At 51.5% G+C, this 18,249-nt stretch overlaps 7 protein-coding genes across 7 annotated transcripts; 4 read left to right on the forward strand and 3 right to left on the reverse strand.

Moving 5' to 3' along the window:
- Positions 1–527: 527 nt before the first annotated feature.
- Positions 528–2,581, forward strand: ASPVEDRAFT_55337 (DnaJ and TPR domain protein; the record flags this gene model as incomplete). The annotated part of the gene is made up of 3 exons (XM_040815059.1): positions 528–1,011; positions 1,079–2,240; positions 2,299–2,581. The coding sequence occupies 3 exons, from the start codon at positions 528–530 to the stop codon at positions 2,579–2,581; spliced, it is 1,929 nt and encodes a 642-aa protein (XP_040671199.1).
- Positions 2,582–3,461: 880 nt separating this feature from the next.
- ASPVEDRAFT_55338 (uncharacterized protein) lies at positions 3,462–5,877 on the reverse strand (the record flags this gene model as incomplete). The annotated part of the gene is made up of 2 exons (XM_040815060.1): positions 3,462–3,508; positions 3,918–5,877. The coding sequence occupies 2 exons, from the start codon at positions 5,875–5,877 to the stop codon at positions 3,462–3,464; spliced, it is 2,007 nt and encodes a 668-aa protein (XP_040671200.1).
- Positions 5,878–7,426: 1,549 nt separating this feature from the next.
- Positions 7,427–11,102, forward strand: ASPVEDRAFT_44935 (putative serine/threonine protein kinase). Its single transcript, XM_040813168.1, has 3 exons — positions 7,427–8,705; positions 8,759–8,856; positions 8,904–11,102. Exons 1-3 carry the CDS (start codon positions 7,805–7,807, stop codon positions 10,857–10,859), a joined length of 2,955 nt encoding a protein of 984 aa, XP_040671201.1. The 5' UTR covers positions 7,427–7,804; the 3' UTR covers positions 10,860–11,102.
- Positions 11,103–11,329: 227 nt separating this feature from the next.
- nut2 (mediator complex subunit NUT2) lies at positions 11,330–11,942 on the forward strand (the record flags this gene model as incomplete). Its single annotated transcript, XM_040807515.1, has 3 exons — positions 11,330–11,360; positions 11,427–11,523; positions 11,606–11,942. 3 exons carry the CDS (start codon positions 11,330–11,332, stop codon positions 11,940–11,942), a joined length of 465 nt encoding a protein of 154 aa, XP_040671202.1.
- Positions 11,943–13,451: 1,509 nt separating this feature from the next.
- On the forward strand, positions 13,452–15,735 carry ASPVEDRAFT_86789 (uncharacterized protein; the record flags this gene model as incomplete). Its single annotated transcript, XM_040817915.1, has 11 exons — positions 13,452–13,757; positions 13,812–14,087; positions 14,153–14,176; positions 14,226–14,307; positions 14,378–14,526; positions 14,582–14,866; positions 14,911–14,958; positions 15,016–15,229; positions 15,280–15,354; positions 15,409–15,543; positions 15,593–15,735. 11 exons carry the CDS (start codon positions 13,452–13,454, stop codon positions 15,733–15,735), a joined length of 1,737 nt encoding a protein of 578 aa, XP_040671203.1.
- ASPVEDRAFT_44939 (uncharacterized protein) lies at positions 15,593–17,950 on the reverse strand. The gene is made up of 2 exons (XM_040813169.1): positions 17,735–17,950; positions 15,593–17,654 (listed from the first exon to the last, which is right to left on the reverse strand). The coding sequence occupies exon 2, from the start codon at positions 17,613–17,615 to the stop codon at positions 15,864–15,866; it is 1,752 nt and encodes a 583-aa protein (XP_040671204.1). The 5' UTR covers positions 17,616–17,654; positions 17,735–17,950; the 3' UTR covers positions 15,593–15,863.
- Positions 17,570–18,014, reverse strand: ASPVEDRAFT_44940 (uncharacterized protein). The gene has a single exon (XM_040813170.1). The coding sequence runs from the start codon at positions 17,960–17,962 to the stop codon at positions 17,711–17,713; it is 252 nt and encodes an 83-aa protein (XP_040671205.1). The 5' UTR covers positions 17,963–18,014; the 3' UTR covers positions 17,570–17,710.
- Positions 18,015–18,249: the final 235 nt, after the last annotated feature.

The raw sequence follows: 18,249 nt of genomic DNA on the forward strand, positions 1-18,249 counted from the left end.
GAAGACAAAATTGGCCAGACAGCAAACGCCGTCTAATGCTCCGAGTACCTGCTCGTTCTCCACCTACGAACTGCTGGGGTCTGGCAAACCCGGCCTTCAGCTTCCCACTTAAGAGGTGTTAAAACGACGGATATTCTAGCCATGAACAAATAGGATTTCGTATCTGATAGCAAGCGGCACTTCTGCAGGCGCCCAGGATGATAGACACAAGCGGATTTGCCTACAGGTATGGGGGACACTGTTGGTGTGAGCACACGCTAAGGAGCCAGCCTCCAGAATTCTTGTCCTGTCAAGGCCGGCGGGACTACTATCGGAGTTCGATGAGATTCTCTGACAGCTCAGCAGAAGCAGACCGACTGTTTTTTTATCAGCTCTTTGTTCCTGGCCTTTGATCCTTTGCTCTTTCTCCTTTGTTGCTTGTACAATGATGCGAACAAGAAGCTGAAGATAATTCCTCGATAATTCCACCGCCTTCGTTCATCTTCGACTGAGCCAGCCAATCAGCGGCCCCGCTCCCCCCGTGGAAAATGGTCCATTCTAAGAGTTTCTTCGGTTTCTCTCGCTCGTCTAACTCTCCTCAACCCCAGAAGTCTTCGTCCTCCAAGTCCAAGTCCAAGTCTTCTTCCCCCTCCAAGTCTCACTCTCGTTCCTCCTCCTCTCCATCCGCCTCTGCGTTTGCGCCGCGGCCCCGTAATCCCCATCGCAGCTCTCACGACCCCGACTCTCACCCGCTCAATCTTCCGCCCGACGAGCTCCGTCGCCTGTCAGCCATGGCCGCCGCCGCCGCTGACCCCCGCAGCTCGATGGACATCGACAGCAATGACCCTCGTCTTGGAAGTCCCTCGGAGCCTGCCCAGACCAACGGGGAGCAACAGCCTCACAAACAAAGCCCGACCCCGCCACCCCATCGCTCCAGCGGTAACACAGACGAAGCCGACTCTTGCAAGTTGGCGGGGAACAAATTTTTCAAGGACGGAAACTACAACAGAGCTATTGAGGAGTTTACCAAAGGTTTGCTTTCCATTCCATAACCGGTTATGTTTCGAGTCTTTAGGTTTGGTTATTAACGCTGCGGTAGCCATTGAACTCAACTCTAGTTCATCTATCTACCGGTCAAACCGCGCTGCCGCGAACTTGGCCGCCCACCGATATCTAGAAGCCCTTGAAGATGCAGAACGAGCCGACGAGCTGGACCCCGGCAACCCCAAAATTCTGCACCGATTGGCCCGCACCTTAACTGGTCTAGGTCGCCCTGCTGAAGCACTTGAAGTGCTTGATCGCATCCAGCCTCCGGCCTCAGCCGCAGACCGACAAACCCCAACAAACATGCTTCGTTTCATCAACCAGGCAAAGGACACCTTGTCTGAGAACCGTGGCGTTTCCATGGTGCTGTACTGCGTTGATCAGGCGCGGCAACTTCTTGGTCGGGGCGTCAAAGAACCCCGTGCCTGGACGATCATGACAGCAGAGGCCCAGCTGAAGATGGCCACAGGGAACTCATTCGGAAAGGCCCAGGATATTGCTGTCAACATGCTCCGAGAAAACAACCAGGACCCGGATGCACTTTTGATTCGCGCGAGGGCCTACTACGGGCTGGGCGAGACGGATCAGGCGCTCAAGTCGCTCAAGATTTGTCTCGGACTGGACCCTGACATGAAGGCGGCGATCAAACTACTTCGCATGCTGCAGAAGCTCACGCGAACAAAGGATGAAGGAAATGCTGCTTTCAAGGCCAAGGACTATCGCAAGGCTATTGAACTCTACACTGAGGCGCTCAACGTGGACCAAGCCAACAAGGACATGAATGCTAAGATCCTTCAGAACCGTGCTCAAGCGTATATTAATCTCAAGGAGTACGATGATGCTGTCAACGACTGCACTGAAGCCCTTCGACTAGACCCAACATACCTCAAGGCCCAGAAGATGCGTGCCAAGGCCCACGGCGGTGCTGGTAACTGGCAAGAGGCTGTCACAGACTACAAGGCTGTTGCTGAGTCCAACCCCGGCGAAAAGGGTATCCGGGAGGACATTCGCCGTGCCGAGTTTGAACTCAAGAAGGCGCAACGGAAAGACTTCTACAAGATCCTAGGTGTCTCCAAAGACGCGAATGAGACAGATCTCAAGAAGGCCTACCGTAAGCTTGCCATCAAGTATCACCCAGATAAGAACCGCGACGGCGAAAAGGGCGACGAGATGTTCAAGGAAATTGGCGAGGCTTACGAGACTCTCATTGACCCTCAGTATGTTTTCTTCCTTAAATTTTGTTTCCCCCCCACCAGAGTGCTAATAATACCATAGGAAGCGCGCTGCCTACGATAACGGCGAAGATCTGATGGACCCCGCAGATATGTTCGGCGGTGGCGGATTTGGTGGCATGGGAGGCATGGGTGGTATGGGTGGAATGGGCGGAATGGGCGGCATGGGTGGTATGGGAGGCACCCATATCAACATCGACCCCAGCGTCCTCTTCAACATGATGAATGGTGGCGGTGGCGGATTCGCCCATGCTGGCGGCGGCAATCCTTTCGGCGGCGGCGGCGGCGGCGGACAGCGCGGGTTTCCGGGCGGATTCCCGTTCTAAGCAACCCGCCCGCTTGCCCTATCAAGAATTGACCACCCCATCCTCACCATCCTCCCTTTCATTCGTCTTATTTCCGCTGCTATACAAAACTCGATACAACGAAACGAAACGACACAAAATTGGGTCCAAATTCAAAAGCAAAGCATACATTCATACAATCCGGCAGGTGATCCCAAACGGAGAACAACTTTCTTTTTTTTGTTTCCTGCGCAGCACTCCGCATCTGCATCGCACGGTGACATCGATTTGCCGCCTGTTCGTTTCTTTCCATACTTATCTTATCATGCTTGCTTCCTCCATTCGTCATTCGGGGCCTTCTTCACGGAGTTTTATCTTCTTCCATCACCCTGTCTGTACTATGCTTGCTATGTTCGGCGCTACTTGCTTGCTTGCTTGCTTGCTCGCATGAACCAGATAGACCGTTTTCTTTTTTTATTTTCTTTTATTTTCTTTTCGTTCCATGTTTGTCTTCTTATCTTTTTTTGTTCCGTGCTGGTCTCGTCTTGGGCTCCTGACCACTACTACTACCACTCAAGAAGAACTCTTCCTCGCTTTTGCTCACTGCTCCATACATCCGACCTCAAAGACTGCGCTGGATCGGATCATCTCGGCGTTTTGCTATATACCTGGGTTACTTTTTCTATTAAATTTTCTTTTTTTTACCATCTATCTCGTTCCATTATTTGCGAACAAACAAGGTTGGGATTGCAATGGATATCATGAATGAGTATGGAATATGAATCATTGATGATTGCTATTTCTCTTCTAAAATACAGTGATAAGCGTATATATAAGTCCACGTGGAGTGCAGTGTAGATTCGTGGTGTACTTAAATTTTATTTTGGCCGGTTGTATATTTAGGGTACAGTCGAAGATATATTTAGCGGAGGCATGCCGCATGCCAACCAAAAGTTAATATTTCGTATTCTATGGGTTATATTATTATTATTTGGTCGTCGTCAGACGACATCGCGGACGGGGTTATATTCAATTGTAAAAAAAAAAAATCACACAGTTAAGTACATGAGGGGATATATACATGCTCACCATATCCAAAAAAACAAAACAAAAAACATAATAGGGGTAAAAATGGTAGGAATATCAAAACAACAGAGGCTAAGTCATAATCAACGTCAGAATGTCATACGGGAGAGAAAAAAAGGAAATTAAAGCAAAAACTTTCAATATCCAAGTCCTGAAAGTACAGTCCTTGTCTCTGCGAGAGCCATCCCGCACACCCCTAGAGCCCGCACCTGACTACCTTTGCGAAGTCGTTGCAGTCCCAGAGCAACCTTCCATCCCTCATTTTCTTGGAGAATGAAGAGGTATCGACGACCTTCTTGGTCGCGGATTGTAGCCCGGAGGATATGGAGTCCGCCGTAAGGCTGGCTTTCTTTGCTGTCTGTGCTGTTTCGGCTGAGGAACGCTGGAGAGGCGAGGCGGCAGGTATTCTTACAGACTTTTAGGAAATTGGCCAAGTATGCGTCGGACTCCTCGGGCGAGGGCACGTCGTTGGTACTACGACGGAAGAACGCCTGGTTTACTTTCTGGGCGTTCGGCTTTGGTGGACCTACTTGCGGACACCAAACTTCGACTAGCTTCATCGTCCAGGCTTTAACGTCCCACTCACGCTGTGGAACGCTGCGGACGTCGTCGTCAATGAAGAGCCCTTCCGTAGTAATGCGGAGGACTAGCCCGTCCGTGACCATTCCTTGACCGGACACCAATTGGGCCACTGGGGTGCGAGGGAACGCTTGGTTGAAGGCGTAGACACCCCTGATAACAATCTTGTCCGGGTCCTTAGTCTCATAAGTTCCTCTGTGGGATGGCGGTGGGGTTGTGCGTGCTGTTGACTGTGAAGGTGCGTAGGAAGATTCCGAATATACTGAACCTTGAGAAGCACCTCCGTACGGCCGCCTAGGTCGGTCGTAGGGTCGGAATGAATATGCATCATCATCCACGGTAGGTGCGCTGGCTTTCGAGGGAGACACTGGCGGCTTTTTGGGGGATGGTGTACGAGGTTGTGGTGCCGAAGCACTGGATATCTTTGAGGTTGTTGCTCCGGCCTCCTTCGCGGCCGCCTCTTGCGCGTCCCGGGCCTTCTTCTCAGCATATTTCTTTGCGGCCGCCTCCTTCAGCGCGGCAAACTTTGCATCAGCCTCCTTCTTTGCAGCGGCCTTTGCGGCCGCTTCTTTCTCCGCAGCCTCCTTCTCTGCCCTGGCCTTCGCCTCTGCCTCCTCCCGCGCTGCCTTGGCCCGAGCCTCCGCAGCCTCTCGTTCAGTGCGTGCACGAGCTTCTGCTTCCCTTTGCCGAGCTTGGGCGGCTTCTCTCTCCGCCTTCAGTTTTGCTTCGGCTGTTTCCCTCTCCAATTTCGCGCGGTACTCCGCCGCTTCTTTCTCTGCTCTTAGCTTTGCCTCCCTGGCGGCCGCTTCTCTCGCGGCTGCCATTTCCCTCTCTAGTTGTTCTCTGCGCTCGCGCAACTCCTTTTCCATCTTTTCCCGCTCACGCTGCCTTTCTTTCTCTCGAGCTTCCGCTTCCCGTTTCCGTTTAAACTCCTCCATTTTTCGTCGCAGCTCCTCTTTCCGCCTCGTCTCCTCCCGAGCTTTCTCCCACTCCTCCGCAGTTTGTGGTTTACTTCCAGTGCCCCCCGGGTTGGAACCACCGTTGTTGTTCGAATTAGGACCAGGAGTAGCCTGTGGTGGCGGGTCATTATTAGCCCTATATTGATTCCCTGAATACTGATTTCCTGGTGGGGGTCCACCAGCGAAGTTTCCGCCGTAATTACCCTGTTGATGTGGCCCTCCAGACTGGCCGCCAAAGTTTCCTCCCCTGGAGTGACTTGTTCCACCACCACCTTGACTGCTCGCACTTGATCCACCTGGTCCCCCAGACCCAGACCAGTTGGCTCCAGATCCAGGCCCTTGCCGAGAAGCTCCACTACCGGCCTGGTAATTGCCGAATGCCCATCCTCCAACACCAACGATGCCAACCGCAAGGATCGCGATTCCCGCTCCCCCGCCGCTTGCGACGGTCGTCGCATACCACAGTTGCAGCACTGGGACCAGGGTCATCCACACGTAAACTGCGACAAGCGTACACGCAGAGCCTGCAATGAAGCTATTACGTTGACATTGCAGTGACGGAAGATAGAGAAACCCTGAGCCAGACGAATGTGGGGGTATTACGAAGATATCGTAGTTTCCTTCTGGGAGATCGGACGACTTGCGGTACTCGCCGTGCGTGGTGTTTGGCTTCTCGCCATGCGGAGGTGGTGGAGGCGGGGGGCCGTCGTCCATGGTTCACCGATTCGGGTATATAAGGATAGCGAGGTAAAAGCCTCAACTGAGGAAGACCTTGTCCAACGTCGATTCTTGGTTGCGGCGCAGCTGTTCCGAGTTCCACCCGACTTCCCTGTCCTCCGACTATTTCGAAATCGACAGGAACTGACACGTAATGGGCAGGGAATAGATCATGTTCGCCACGACATCAGCTGGGCGCCGAGTCGTGTCCCAGCGCTTGCTTGGAGGGTGTCAGCGAGGGTAGGACGAGCCTGATCGTGCGCTGTCGTATTGAGATCAATAACAATGAAGCGATAAGAATAATTATAAGAATATATATAGAGGTTAAAATATAGGGAAGAGGAGATGGAGATGGGTGGGCAAAGATGAGAAGAAAGGGAAGAAGTGGGATGGGAAGAAGTCGAAAAGAAGACGAGGTGGGCAGGCGGCAACAACTGGTGAGAGATGCGTTTCCTAGGATCAGCGCTAGGTTGTGACCACGACAGCACAGCCAACAGAACCACCAAAAGCGGTTAGGCAGAAGGCAAAACGATTCAGTGCAGATGAGAAGCGGAAAGAAACTCTTTTAGTGGTTGATTTCGCCCGAACATTGGGTTTTTTCAGTTTCTCCCCCAGGAGAGCTGCAGGAAAGGCCAAGGACGCTGCAACAGATAAACATCCGGCATTATTTTTTACCAACACACTCTTTGCCCCCCCGCCACCACCCCTTGATATATACAAATTCCGAATGAAATGTAGACGGTCGGAATCTCTGGATTTATTTTCCGCATCTATTCGATCCCGATTGAGTTCTCATCAAGCCCCCCATTCCGGTGCGTTTAGGTTACGCTCCGTACGGCGCATTCCCAGCGGTAGCTTAACAAGCAACTTTAACCAGAGGTTGAACCGCCTCGGCCACCTTAGTCTGACTGCAGTGCATCGAGTCTTTTTGATCCGCTAAAACACCATCTTCTTCCACAGAGCATCGAGCACAGCGGACAATCCACCCTTCAGTGTTGCAGCGACGATGTTGTTTGTTTTGATTTATCTGTTCCAGGTCTAGCGTTGTGTTACATGATTGGTGGTTATTTGATTATGTAATAGGATATATTTATTCCTAAAAGGGCTAGTTTTGGGGATATCATTCCATCTGTGTATTTTGCCTCAGGCAGAGGCGCTCATCTCGTTTGGTGCCTCATCGTTTGGACAGTTTCAACCCAGAAGTTCTTCTGCGACTATCTTCCTCTCCATAGTGGCCCGAGACCCCCCTAATAATTGGTTGAAAATACGTTAGAGACAGCTTCTGAATGACTCAGGATTGTGACCGTTGATATCATGCCTCGTTATCCGATGACTGGCGAAACTTACCGTATGGTACCGGAATCTTGGTCTTAGCACAGCTAAATTTGCCCTGGGTTTGCCATATTTACTGGTTGCGGGGGCGTATGATACGGCTCGTGGCAACCCCATTACTCGCCCACGGCAGGGCAGTCAATTGATGCCTGGTGATGCCTGGGAGCGTTAAAAGGTACCTTCACCCGACGTACCTGAGGCATCCACGTTCGGAGGCTGACCTGCATCACCGTTTCGACTGGCCAGGGCTCAGATTCCTCACATCTCCCCGGCCTTGTTAGGTGTCATAATTCTTGCCCTCTTTATTTGCGCCTCTTTCCCCCCTCCACCCCCCCTCTCTCATTGATAGACCCTTGGGGGTTGTCAGGCACCGCCCCCAACGTCACCGCCTCTCCGTCGTCGAGCCCACCTCCTCCCCGCCGACAACTGGCATTCTCGTGCATCTGCCTGCCGAGGATTGCTCTAATATCCCTGGTCTTAGCCCAGATACTGTCCTTTCTCTCTATGCAGCAACGGTAGCTACGTTCGCCCTCAACAAAATCCCGTTTCTCCCTCCCCACGGGGCTCACCCATTCCCTCCCTCCTCCCCGCTATGGCCTCCCATCACTCCCAGTCCTACCAGAGTCATGCCGCTCAGCATCGGCCGGTTCCTTCATACAACCCGGTTGCCGCGATGACTGCGCCAGCTGGGACGTTCTTGCCCAACACCAAAGTCCAGGTCGGTAGCCACCGGGTTGTAATCGAGAAATACCTGTCCGAAGGTGGATTCGCCCATGTCTATGTCGTACGGCTCTCGCAGCCTGTGGATGGCACCGACAAGGCGGTTTTGAAGCGGGTGGCCGTTCCCGATAAGTCTGCGCTTGCCAACATGCGCACCGAGGTCGAGACGATGAAGAAGCTCAAAGGCCACCGTCACATTGTCAAGTACATCGACTCCCATGCGTCGCAGCTCAAAGCTGGTGGCTACGAGGTGTTTCTCCTAATGGAATATTGTGCAGGCGGGGGTTTAATTGATTTTATGAACACTCGGTTACAGAACCGCTTGACAGAGCCGGAAGTCATTAAGATCTTTTCCGATGTCGCCGAGGGTGTGGCTTGCATGCATTACCTTAAGCCCCCTTTACTACACCGAGATTTGAAGGTGGAGAACGTTCTTATCTCTCGCCATGGAGGTACTGTACTTTATAAGGTCTGTGATTTTGGGTCGTCTGCTCCTCCACGCCCTGCAGCGACCTCGGCTGCGGAAGGTCGTCTGATCGAAGACGATGTGCAACGGCACACGACCCTGCAATATCGAAGCCCGGAGATGATTGATGTTTATCGAAAACAGCCGATCGATGAGAAGAGTGACATATGGGCCCTGGGGGTCCTCCTGTACAAACTCTGCTACTATACCACACCGTTTGAAGAAGTTGGACAGATGGCCATTCTGAATGCATCCTACAAGTTCCCTTCCTACCCTCAATTTTCAAGCCGGCTTAAAATGTTTATATGTGAGTGTTCCTCTGTCCCGACATGATCCGACCAACATACTAATGTTTTGCAGCATCAATGCTTCAGGAAAGCGCGCAGAAGCGCCCTAATATTTATCAGGTATTGCGCCAGGCATGTCAAATGCAGGGACGAGAGGTTCCAATTAAAGACGTATGGACATTCTATCCTTCTACGGACCTGCAAGCTAACAGTGCTAGATTTATGTCAACCGGTCGACATCGGAAGCGCGCCGGTATCAAGAGCTCCCCCCGTCCCCAACCGAAACACCGCAACTCGGGGCCGTGTTCTCTGCACCAGTCCAGGAGACTCATGTCACTATTCCGGAAATTGCTCCAATGCGTCGCGGGCGACCAACTAGACCGGAAACTTCGCAGCAAAACTCGGCACGCCCAAGCCCATCGCCTTTTCGTGGAACACCTACAGACCCGTTTGCTGCACTGGATGGTAGGAAGGCCGACGACGAGTTCTCGGATAGATTCCCATCACTTGACCAATTCAATATTCTGCATGAGAAGAGAGGCAAATTCGAGTTTGAGCAAACAGTCGCGGACCAGAAGGAAGATGATGCTCTTGCCCAGAAGCTAACCAATGCCCTGGCCGATGACGCGTTCGTTAAGCACTCGCCGCTACCTCAAGAAACGCCTGTGGAACCTGTCAATAGGCGGCAACAATCACAACCAACGAAGAAATCACCAGTAGAATACAAGCAGTATCGCGATGAGCCACCGCGACAAACACCACTTTATCAACCGGCACCCCAGAGACCTGCAATGGTATCTACTGGTACGATGACTTCGCCACCTGAAAGCCCCGGGTTTTCAGGGTTGAAACCACCTAGTCGGCCAATCCACAGGTTCCCGTCTTCCGATCAACAGCCGAAGACTGCTGACAATGAAAAAAGGATGTCCAGGCCTGGAATATCGCCTATCCCCCCCTCAAAGTTGGAGAGAGACCCGAGGATTTCATCGGACAGGCTATCAAATTTGTCAGCGTCATCGCGACCTTCGATGGAAGCTCTTCGGCCGCCACATCCGGAGGTTGATGACTCCATACATCGTTCAAGATCGGCCAACAGTCGATCCCGTCCATTATCAACCCACGCAGGCACCAAACTTGAGCTTCCACCTCGGAGCGCGGAAAGTGCCCGTTCGTCACTTGAGTTACCCAGATCACCTTACGATGGTGGATCTCCGCTGCAGCATGCAAAAACTGAAGTTGAGTACGACCGCGGTAATATATCATCAGATGTGGATTATTTACGAGCGAAGGAGGACGAATCGAATCGGAAGCGCGAGAAACGTTACAGTGGGAGCTCCTCAAAACATCCGAAACGCTCCAGTCTCTCGACGCTGTCCTTTTCTGGCACCAAGACGCTGTTTGGTGGTCGGTTTGGCGATGCTTTCCGCCGTTTTGAGGGTGGTCAAGAAGGCAAGGCTCAATCTCCCGCCCAAGAAGACTTCCCCAGACCGCTCTTATCTCCAGCGTCAGGCTCTGAAACACCCGTGGAACCAGTTGGGCATCCAGGTGAAGCTGATGACGATGATGACATCTCACCTGAGATGCGCCGTGAGCTTGAACGTCGACGTCTATCGCAAGAAGAGAAGCGTGTTGCAAGTGCTGCCGCTGAATATCGTCGCCGGGTTGCCGAACAGGGAGAGGGGGGTCGGAGACCCACAGGCGATGCGACGCGAGCTCCTGCAATCATGAACAGGGTACAAACTCTTTTCGGTGAAGCCAGCAAGCCTCCACCGCCCAAGACTGCTACTGGGTATGGGAGGTTCACAGAAACACCCGAGGACGCTTTGCAGGCAAAGCAGCCGGAGGCACAGTCACGACCGAGCACGCGGGGTGCAGGGAACCCACCCCCAGCACCGAAGCAGGAGACATCAACCACGGGGTATATTGCGGCCGCACAGCGCACGGGGCCACGCCCAACGGCGCCTCCAAAGCCAAAGGGCCTCCGCGCGGAACCGTCTGGGACGAACAACCTTGACCGTCTCCAAGGCCAGCCAACTCAAGGAACCCCCACGAGCCCCGGTGAAGATTGGGAGGCGAACTTTAGTAAGAGGTATCCTAGTCTCTCTGGACTGCAGATGGTTGAGACAGAGATCGAGATACCCAAGTTTCCGGCGGTGCGGACCAAAGAGGTGTAAAATAGCAGCCATCAGCTACTTTCCCCATTACTGTTTAGATTAGCCTTGTATTGATTTCTTCCTGCCATTTGGACTTTTGGTACTCAGAGCGGGTTTGCATATGTATTGCAGGGTGTCGACCATATCTACTATGTTGGCTTGGTGGACTGGTTCTAATGTTCGCGGTGTACATGTACCTTATAGCTCACCTATATATATTCGCATATCCAACTGACAGTGTTCGACCGATGAATTAAATATTCCCCTACGTAGTTTAATAGCAATGACCGGGCTGGTTTAGCAGCCAGCCCAACTCGGAGGCTGGAGCAGGAGCCTCGGCGGGCGTTTAAAGTCAATTACCAGAATAGGTTAGACCCAAAAGATAACAACCTTATCGCCCCAAGTCCAGACCTCAGCCTGCTGCTGTCCGTACGGAGTACTCCTCACATTCAGACCATCCCCCAACTTCACCCCCTCACCAAGCAGAGGCCATGGCGCCCATAACACTAAGCTCGGTTGACAGTTGGTTGCCTCCCTGTGTAACTTTTGCTGAAGGCATCATCTAACGTGGGGCGCGCGCAAAAACAGACGAAATCAAGGATATTATCCAACACCTGTTTGAAATCCAGTCCGCGGTCCATGGTTACCTGGGTCCTGAGACGCAGCAGGAGCTCGTGCGGAAGATGTATATTATCCATTCCCTACCCGTTTTAATCGTCTCACGGTCTTTGCGGATCTAGACTGATGATGGATGCCGGATGATGCAGAAAAAACCTAACAACCTCGCTCTCCACTCTCTCCGTACATACCCGCGACGACCCAAACGCAAATGCAACACCCGGTTCCAATGACAGCAGGGACCCACCGTTGCATTCGATTGCGCTGCCGCCTGAAATAATTGACTACGTGGACGCCTCTCGAAATCCGGACATCTACACGCGAGAATTCGTCGAGCTTGTGCAGCGCGGGAACCAAGATCTGAAGGGGAAGAAGGAGGCCTTTGCGAGCTTCAGGGATGTTCTTGCGCGGGAGATGAGAAGTGCAATGCCGGAGGTTCGGGGCGAGGTTGAAAGGGTTATCCAGGCCACTGGTGGGGAGTGGTGATTTTGGGGTGGGGGGAGAGGGTCATGGAAATGGAATCGAAGATTTGTTTTCTGCACAAGCTGGGGTGTGGAGTTTTCGGAGTTCAGTTCCATTCCATTCTTGAATGTTAAGCAAAAAAGCGGGCAAGTCTGCCTGCAGGGCGTATTTTCTGCGCGGGTTCGGCGTTTGGAATTTAGAAAGAGTTAAAGGATTCATTTGCTTGGCCAACTCCATGTCTCCCATTATTATTATTATTATTAATATTCCAGCGAGGGATTCATAACGCCTCTTGTGCTGTCGGAGACACCGGCGAATGCGGCGCCTCGTTTTTGAGATATTTGACTGCAGGGCAAGAATGTAGGCCGTGGTGGATCTCGGCATTAGGGCCTTATTTAGTTGCTTTTTGCTTTTGTCGGGTCCTTACCTACATGGAGCCTATAGGGTTGATAATAGGCGCCCGTCGAGGATTGTGGATGCTGTAAGCATGCATGAGCCGGCATCACACCGTTTCTTGTCTCAGAGACGCACAATCTGGGCCTGCTGTTTGCGATGTGATCATTGATCGAATTGTTTGTTGTTTGCTAGGCATGAAAATGAGCCTTCTGCTGATGTTATAGTGGGATACCCTGCCCATAAAGTGCTTATCAGTCGGCGTTAAAGTGCGCAAGACTTTTCTAGCTGGAACAATCCATAAGTTGATTGAAACCAAACCACGATGGCTTCAAATGGAATCCGTAGATCTATAGGTAGAAAGTACGGTGCAGTTGTAATTAGTGCATTTTTGAACCGGATGTCTATCCTTGCATCCGTCTACATCTCCAAAACCAGCCACGCTGATCAAGCGCCTCTCGACGCCCGTGAATCCTCCAACCCTCCAACGGCGGCTTTCTGGGTCAAGGCCGAGGGGAGGCCAAAAAAAAGGGGAAAAAAAAAAAAAAAAAAAAAAACCTACACCGCAATTCACGCACTAGATTCGGAGCAGCTGAAGAATGAGACAATATACGGCAGCCGTGGAGTGGTTCCACGCCGCCCAGCATTCAGCAGTGCCCGGGAGCTGAATGTTTATCGTGATCGTCTGGGGCGCCTGTACTTCGAAGTGCTCGTGCGGGCCGACGTGAGGATATCGTAAGACTGACCGCTGATTGGTTGCCGTGCTCATGGAAAAGCCATTGTTCATCGGTCGAAGTTAAGAAACGTAGGTCATTGGCCCAAAAATTCTCCGGGATAAAGGAGCTATACAGGCGCTTTTCAAACTTCTGGAGAAAACTTCGCGTGCTTCGAGTCTGAGGTCCGAGAGCTCGATTCGCCGCTCAATCACTGTGGTCCTGTGGACCGGAACATTTCACCGTTTCCTGACTATCGTGGGATGCGTCCTTTGACAGAGGCGGCGAAAGCCTTGAAAGGCCTGTCTCCATAATAGGACTTCGAGCGATATAAAGATCACCCACAGTGGCAGCGAAAGTCCGTATTCTTATCCTCATAGTTGTCCTCTTCGCATTAGCCTTGATATAGCTGAGCGACGCACATGAAATGTGGAAAATCTCGGACATCTTTTCCCGGCGCCAGGTTCAGTGGCAGAAGATTGCGAGCGATAAGCGCGAGGCTAATATGATGAAAATTCGGCCGGAATGGCTTCTAGAGCCTCAAGTGCTGGAAGATGGAAGATCTCGTCGCAGCATCGTTGGCGATTACATGGAGGGTTTGCTAGACACCAAATCTCGATACGTCACTGACATGGATGTTCCTGAGCTTGTAGCCAGGATGGAAAGCGGAGCCCTCTCGGCGGTTGAAGTGGTCACGGCGTTTTGCAAGAGGGCTGCCTATGCTCATCAATTAGTAAGTTTGGCCCATCCGCTGACGGCTGGAATCTTTCTAATAGTTTTCTTCTAGTGCAATATTCTGCTCGAAATTAGATTTGATGAGGCCATTGAGCGAGCTCGGGAGCTCGACGACTACTTCAAAGAACATAAAAGGCTTGTTGGCCCCCTGCATGGCATCCCTCTCACTTTGAAGGACCAATTTCACATCAAAGGTCTCGACACTTCAATGGGCTTCATTGGATGGATCGGTACTTTTGAAGGAAAAATGGGTCCGTGGAAGAGCAGAAACGCTGAGAGTGAATTGGTCCGAGAATTCCACATCCTCGGGGCAGTTCCTATTGGAAAGGTAAGTCACACATGGCTTCGCCACTTACCTAACAAACAACGACTGAAAGAAGTATGGTGTAATAGACCACGCTCATGCAGAGTCTTTGGGTATGTCGAAGAAAAGCCCATCCAACTCCAATTTAGCTGACCTGCGAAGGCGCCTGAAACAAATAACAACATACTCGGATATGCCTTCAACCCCTGCAACCAAAACCTCTCAACAGGTGGCTCATCTGGAGGTATGGAAGGATTGATTTCCTTTGTTTTATCCGCATCCGGCATAGCATTCGCCTGACTGAAACTTTATAGGTGAGGGCGCCATGCAAGCATTGAGGGGAAGCGCATTTGGAATTGGGACTGACATTGGTGGCTCCGTGTCAATGCCGGCTTCATTTCAGGGCGTCTTTAGTGTAAAGCCGTCGGCAGGCCGTATATCCTTCAAGAATGCAGCAAATACGGTGCGGTGAGACTGCTCCTCTTGGATGGCTAGTCGTGCTAACTTTTGCTGACAAGGGTAAAGGACAAGATATCATGCCGACTGTTGTTGGCATTATGGGTCGTTCGGTAGATTCGCTCAGGTTGATACTGCAATCCCTTCTTCTTCTGGAGCCATGGCTCCATGACCCCTACACCCTTCCAATCCCTTGGCGACCTGAGAAAGAGTATAATGCGCCAGATGAACAGCAGTATAAGCCAGCCTTCGGGTTCTTAGCCAATGACGGTGTGCTCACCCCCCATCCACCCATTTCACGTGCTATGGAGATGGTGAAGGAGGCTCTGCAACATAGAGGACACCAGGTTCGTGATGCCCATGGGTGTGTGATGCCGACTAACGATTGCAGTTGATTGACTGGGATTGGCCTTATAGCAGGGAAACCCTCGATATCCATGTAAGCATAACACTCGGGGTGGCACGACTAGCACAACTATCGTAACAAGTGTACTAGTGTTCAATAGCCCGAGGAGATGGCTGTCATGATGTTTATGATGCTATCCACCTCTCGGGTGAGCCCTTTGTTCCTGAAATCACAAATCTATTTCCCAACGGCAAACCGAAAGCCCCGATACCTCTTCTTGAATACGAACAGGTAGTGAGGCATATGAAAGACTATCGAGAACGATACCTGGACTATTGGGAGTCAAGTGCGGAAAGAACTGGCGGTAAGCGTTTTCTTCGCAACTTCAAGGATAGTCGCTGAAGACATATCGAGACCGTCCCATTGAAGCTCTTCTGTCCCCCGTGACGCCGTATGCAGGTGTTCTGCCCGGGAAATTCTATCCCTCAAGTAAGTCCCGTTTTTGCAGCGGGTGGAACCATCGGCTGGCTGACTGGCCTGAAGCATACACCAGCTCTGTCAATGTACTGGATTACACATCAGTTGTCATCCCAGTAACGCTGGCGGACAAGGAATTAGACATTGTTAGCTTGAATTTTAGCGCCCTGAACGAAGAGGACAGAATGAACATGAATTATTGTAGGAGCCCATTTCCTGTGCCCAGGAAAGCGTGGCTGATATACAACAGATGATCCAGAGAAGTACCATGGTGCCCCTGCAGCTGTACAGCTAATAGGGCGCAGACTGGACGAGGAAAGGTTGCTGTCGTTGGCTCAGCTTGTGGTCGAGGCGTTGAACGATTACAGATCAGAAAATGGCGAGAAAAGATGAGATAATTTCGGCATCGTCTGTTAGCAAGAAGCACAGGCATCAAGTGATATACCGCTAATAGAACTCCAAAAAATTTTCAATATTCTGATATCTCAAATTCCAATCTCTCGGTGGGATGATGCTCCTAGTTATTCTTGGTCCATTCGTTTAGGTTTTCCGAGCTGTTCAAGGGCATTTACGACCTCTCGTAGCGAAGGTCTATTTGCACCAAAATCACCTGTTTCCCATTCCGGGCTATCAAGAAACTTTTCGGCTCGCGCCAGCTCTACGCTCCAGAATCTGAGCAAGGCGTCCATGACGGTTTCAAATGTTGCGTGTGTGTCACGCTCAAGGTCAATCTGAGCCTCTGGATATACCAGGCCGTTCATCCGTACAATTCGCGACTGTTCGGATTGCAAACGCGCTGATTGCCAGTCTGGCGTGTCAGCTGTGCAATCCTGGATAAGCCCCATAATTGCTTGTGGTGTTTTCTGGAAAGTTGGGAACTCTACTTCCGGTTCGATGGGAAATTGGTTTGCCACGTTACGGCAGACGTTACTCAAACCCTCAAAAACAGAGTAAATGAAGAGCCCAAGAGTATACACAGCAGCCTTTTCTCGTGCAGTCGGTGGTAAAGCGTACCAAGCGCGATTTCGCGTCTCGAGTGGGTTCTCCGCAGAGGTATAGCATGCTGAGGTAGACAGTGAGTGTACCTGTGCGTATCCACGGAGAAGGCGGTCATAGGGAGAGTTGATAACACGATCAGGAAGGCGTGCTCGGATATTTTCGGCGTATTGTCGGTATAGAACCTCAGGAGCACACCATTCATACCAGTTACCTCGCTGCTCAAAATCGCAGAGTACCGCATTCTCTTCGCAGTCCAGCAACACATTGTCGGGTCGCAGGTCTGAATAAAACGCCCCCGTTTTGTGAACATGAGCAAGTGCCGAAGCCACTTGGCGACACCATCGCAGCTTGATAGAGCTAGACAGAGTGCCAGCGCGTTGTCGAGCGGGGAGAATATCCCGGAGCGAACCACTCGGAAAGTATTTAAGTAGAAATCCAACGATACCATGCTTCCCACCAAATAAACTTCTTTTGGTAACAACAGCTAGAGGCCGAGGCATGACGTGGGGATGCGGTGGGCAGGTAAGCAGAAAGCGAAGCTCGTGGTATGTATGATGCAGCGAGCTGGTAGCCGACTTGAAAATGGCAAGCTCTTGGCCAGCAGTTTCTACTAACATTACAGCTTCGTTAAGCTGTCTAACAAGGCGTAGGCTGTTTAGGTCAAGAATCGGCGGCCAAAGCTCTGGTGCAATATCAGGCCACATTCGCTGAAGGGACTGGAATGTCCTCATATTGGTTTCAACGTGGTAGTCCCGCTCAACATCTAGCCTCATATCCGCAACATCTGGAGTGATATCCTCGAAAATAAGTTTCGAGCCAAACGGTAGATTGAGGTATTGCTCCAGAAACTGGACGTTTTGGGCACAATGGTGGTCGAGTGCGCGGCAGAGATGCCTTGCTAACCCAAGCCGCGAAATAGCATTTCCATCTCGAAGTGGTACACCAGTGCATGCGTCGAGGCTCTGCCGCAGTGCAGCGGTATATTCGGTTTGGTCAGAGATATAGAGCGAGATCCCCAGGGGCGGCAAGTTTGGAAGAAGATCGAGCGGGATGGTATATAAGCAAGTGCCACATATGGTCGCTCCGTCTACTCGCCACCGGGAAGACGTCGTGTCGAGGGTCTCAACCCGATTTCGAGGGTTGAGAAAAGAACTATCCCACGAAGCTGGGCCAACTCGACCGGTAGAGGGCTGGAGATGGTCTTGTAGTTCCTGGTACTTCAGAACAAAGCTCGGGCGCCATATAGCATCAATGATAAGATGGCTAAGCTCCATGTAGAGGTTGGGTATCAATACCGTATTCTCGGCCAATCTGCTTATCCTTCTGTTGGCTCATGGTTTATGAATAATCATGATGGGTGAGGATGTGCTCAATAGGAGGGCATGAGAACGGTTGGCTTCTTACCAAGTGGATCGCTGTCAGCACCAGAAACGCCAAAAACGCCGAGCCAAGCCCAGGTGGCTTGAGCTACCAAATAAGAGCGAGGGAATGGAGGAGAGGGTGGAAGAGGAGGATGAGAGACAAGGCTGAGAGACGGCGCCAGTCGGGAATGAGCGAGGTGTTGGAACTTTCGAGGAATGAGCGACTTGAGTGAGATGATGAGTGCCCCTCGTTCCCTCATGCATGAAATAGTTACAGCAAGAGACGAGAATGAATAAGCTCAAGCATCCCAGCAGGGATAAAGGCCCAGAAAAAGAAAAGGGAAACAAGACACCTCGCTACGCCAGCATCACACTGGCACAGTGATTGGTATTTGCCAATTGGTGCACATCCACGATCGCATCAGCACAGCCTGCGCTTCGAAGTGATTCCTCCATCACCCGAATTGACAGGTCCATTAATCTCAGACAAGGCCGGCCTTTGAGCGGACGACTGTCGGAAGATAGACTTTCAATAGCGTCGCCGAGC

This window comes from Aspergillus versicolor (assembly GCF_001890125.1).
Source record: "Aspergillus versicolor CBS 583.65 unplaced genomic scaffold ASPVEscaffold_9, whole genome shotgun sequence".
NCBI classification, from domain to species: Eukaryota; Fungi; Ascomycota; class Eurotiomycetes; order Eurotiales; family Aspergillaceae; genus Aspergillus; species Aspergillus versicolor.